This window comes from Cavia porcellus, unplaced genomic scaffold, assembly GCF_034190915.1.
Source record: "Cavia porcellus strain 051 isolate PalLab524CR breed Dunkin Hartley unplaced genomic scaffold, mCavPor4.1 scaffold_9, whole genome shotgun sequence".
NCBI classification, from domain to species: domain Eukaryota; kingdom Metazoa; phylum Chordata; class Mammalia; order Rodentia; family Caviidae; genus Cavia; species Cavia porcellus.
In genome coordinates, this window is record NW_026947492.1 from 18,267,664 (window position 1) to 18,270,801 (window position 3,138).

A 3,138-nucleotide genomic window follows, 5' to 3' on the forward strand; every position below is an offset into this window, starting at 1 on the left:
GATAGACAAATTAATACTCTCTACTATTGAAGAGAAAAACCACTGTTCTTCCCCTTACTTGTAAATGTCTTGCCTTGTGAACTGATTTGTATGCCTTTAATTTTCTATATTTTAAAATAATTTACATAGTTTCATTTCTTGCCATTCTCTCTGTAGCTTTATATATGACCTGTGCTAATAAATATGACAATATGTAGCAAAAATAGTTTCTATTTAGGATATATTCCTCTTCTTCAGGGTCTTTTTCAGTGCAATATGGACATCCTTGTTCCTCAAACTGTAAATGAAAGGATTCATCATTGGCCCCACAATAGTATAAAAAACTGTGGATATTTTATCTTGATCAAGAGCCTCAGTAGGAGAAGGCTTAAGGTACATGAATGCTGATGCTCCAAAGAAAAGAGAAACAGCAATGATGTGAGAGCTGCAGGTGTGGAAGGCTTTGGACCTGCCTTTTCTAGAATGGATACAGAAAATATTGGAGAGAATCAAAACATAAGAAATAAAGACAATAAGACTTGGACCTATCACATTGACACCCACCACAATGAACATCACTATTTCGTTGACAGAGGTACTTGAGCAGGACAGCTTCAGGAGAGGAGGGATGTCACACATGTAATGATTGATGATATTGCTGCCACAGAAGGTGAGTCTCAGCATACACACTAGGTGGGCCAAGGCACCCACAAAGCCCATTGCATACACACCCACTGACATCATGAAGCAGACCTGATGGGACATGATGACCTTGTAAAGCAGGGGCTTACAGATGGCCACATATCTGTCATAGGCCATGGATGTCAAAATGCAGCACTCATCAATTACAAAGAAAGCAAAGGAAAAGAGCTGAGCCATGCACTCAGCATAAGGGATGATGTTTTGATTCACAAAACTCATCAGCATTCTAGGAGTTATGACTGAGGAGTAGCAGAGATCGATGAAGGAGAGGTGGAAGAGAAAGTAGTACATGGGAGTGTGCAGGTGAGGATTCAGACCTATGAGAACAGTCAAGCCCAGGTTCCCCAGCACGGAGACCGCATAGATTCCCAAGAAGAGGAGGAAGAGAGGCAGCTGGAGCTCTGGCTGTTGTGTTAAACCCAGCAGAACAAACTCGGTCACTGAAGAGCCATTGTGTGAAGCCATTCTTCCCTGGACAATTTCTGTGAGAACAAGAGAAGAAGCACACAGTGACACTAAAATGAGACAACTCCCTAACCAAATCCATTGTAATGAGAGCTGATTCAGGGAATAGGAGGGGAGCTCAAGCCCATTCTTCCCTATGCCCTTGTTCTCTCCACTGTAGAACTAGACAGAGGGAGTGTATAAAGATGAATATCACTCAGGATATAGGAAGCAATTTCTAAAAAAACGGGTTTCAGACAACCAAGGACCACCACCTACTTTGCAGCATCTCTTCACTTCTGCCTCAAAGACTCCTTATACCCACTCTGAGAGTCAGTGGTGATCTAGGCAGATGGTGATGAGGCACTCCCAGGGTTCCCTGGACCCCGCAGGTCAGGTTTGTAAGAGGAAAACTAGGAAAGATACAATTTGACACTTACCCTTTGGCATCACCTGTTCAGGGAATGGTCTTGTTAATTCTCATTTTTCAGTGAGTCAGTGGCTCGACAAATTTCAGAAGTATACAGTGCAGAAGAAAGATTTTCCTTTTGTCATGATTGCTGTTGATTGGGGCAAATTTTGGACTGAGAAAACCAGAACACAGCCCTCAGTCCTCCAGGCTGTGAGAAGTCATGAGTTATTGATCATGATTTCTGGGGATGGGTTTGCTCAAAATATCCTGTCTACAGAAAGGAATGGAAAATTGCACGCATTAATGGCAAAAGAACCACCTTCTAGCATGACCCAGCTGGTTTTTATTAGTTAAGAAACGGAGCTAAGAACCAGATTAAAAATCAGAAGGCCTATTTTTCTTAGTATTTTCTCCAGAGATTATGTAAAGGAAATTACCTGTGCTGCATTTGCTAGCTAATTAATAATAATGACATTGGCTCATCAAAACAATACCATTTAGCATATGTTTTCATTTACTTCCAAATAACAATATCTCCAATTAAAAGCAAGTACTCTTGTCCTGTATCCATAACAGATTCTCCATAACAGTTATCACTAGTTCAGGTACTATACATGTGTTTGTTTGATCCTGTGTCTGCCCTCTGTACATATACACATAATTTGAACATAAACTTCATAACAACAGGGATTTGTACATTTTCTTCAGTGGCCTTTCTGCACCTCCCAAACCAATAAATGACATGTACATAGGTGCTCAAAAATGTGTATAATGGATCAATGAAGGCTACGTTCTCATTTCCTCTGTAACACACACTGGATGGTACACAATTTCTTTGTTCCACCAGGGAACACTTACGTTGTGCTAATGGTTCTATTCCTTGGTAAAAATACAGGACAATAAAAATCTTAACAAAACATGTAGGAATCACTGTTAGATTCTCAGATACCAAATGACAGCAACTTGTGTCAGAAGTACTGAACTCATAAAAAACACAAGATAAACAATTATAACACTAATCTCTGTTAGTTCATCAAAAAGTATGGTTTGTGCTATAACTGATCATATTTTATGCCTATGCCTTTTAATCTGAACAACTACTATGAAGATAACAACATGCAATATATTAGCCATTGTTAATTTCCTGTTGTGTTGTTTTGAAGTTCTCTACCATTGATGTTAGTTTGTTTTAATATAAAAAATACCCTACACTGTAATTTTCCTCCTAATTGAAAGTCACTGAGAACTTGCACAAGAGCTAGGAAAAGACCAGTGTCTCTCTCTACAGGACAGCAGCATAAACAAGAATCAGAGACAGACTTGGACCAGCACAGTGTAGGAAGCCCACAAATGCAAAGCCTGTTCCCTGTGGGACAATATTGGAAGCCACTCATGATTTTTATTTGTTATTTTGGAGAGAATTGAAGCATTGCTAGTGCTGAATTAGAAATATTAACATGTCAGGGGCTAGCAGGAGAGATTACACTTAGAGAGATAAAGATAAAGTAAACTGCCAGAGGAAATTCTAAACATTAATGAATGACACCTAAAAAAAAGAAGAAAAGGGAAACTGCTATGAATTAACATTGGAGTTGTTAGTG

At 39.3% G+C, this 3,138-nt stretch overlaps 1 protein-coding gene across 1 annotated transcript; it reads right to left on the reverse strand.

The window, feature by feature from the left end:
- Positions 1-213: 213 nt before the first annotated feature.
- On the reverse strand, positions 214-1,155 carry LOC100726027 (olfactory receptor 8B3-like). Its single transcript, XM_003472725.2, has one exon. The coding sequence runs from the start codon at positions 1,144-1,146 to the stop codon at positions 214-216; it is 933 nt and encodes a 310-aa protein (XP_003472773.2). The 5' UTR covers positions 1,147-1,155.
- Positions 1,156-3,138: the final 1,983 nt, after the last annotated feature.

Coding starts and splice junctions, on each gene's coding strand:
- LOC100726027 (XM_003472725.2), bottom strand. CDS start 1,146: ATGGCTTCACACAATGGCTCTTCAGTGACCGAGTTTGTTCTGCTGGGT.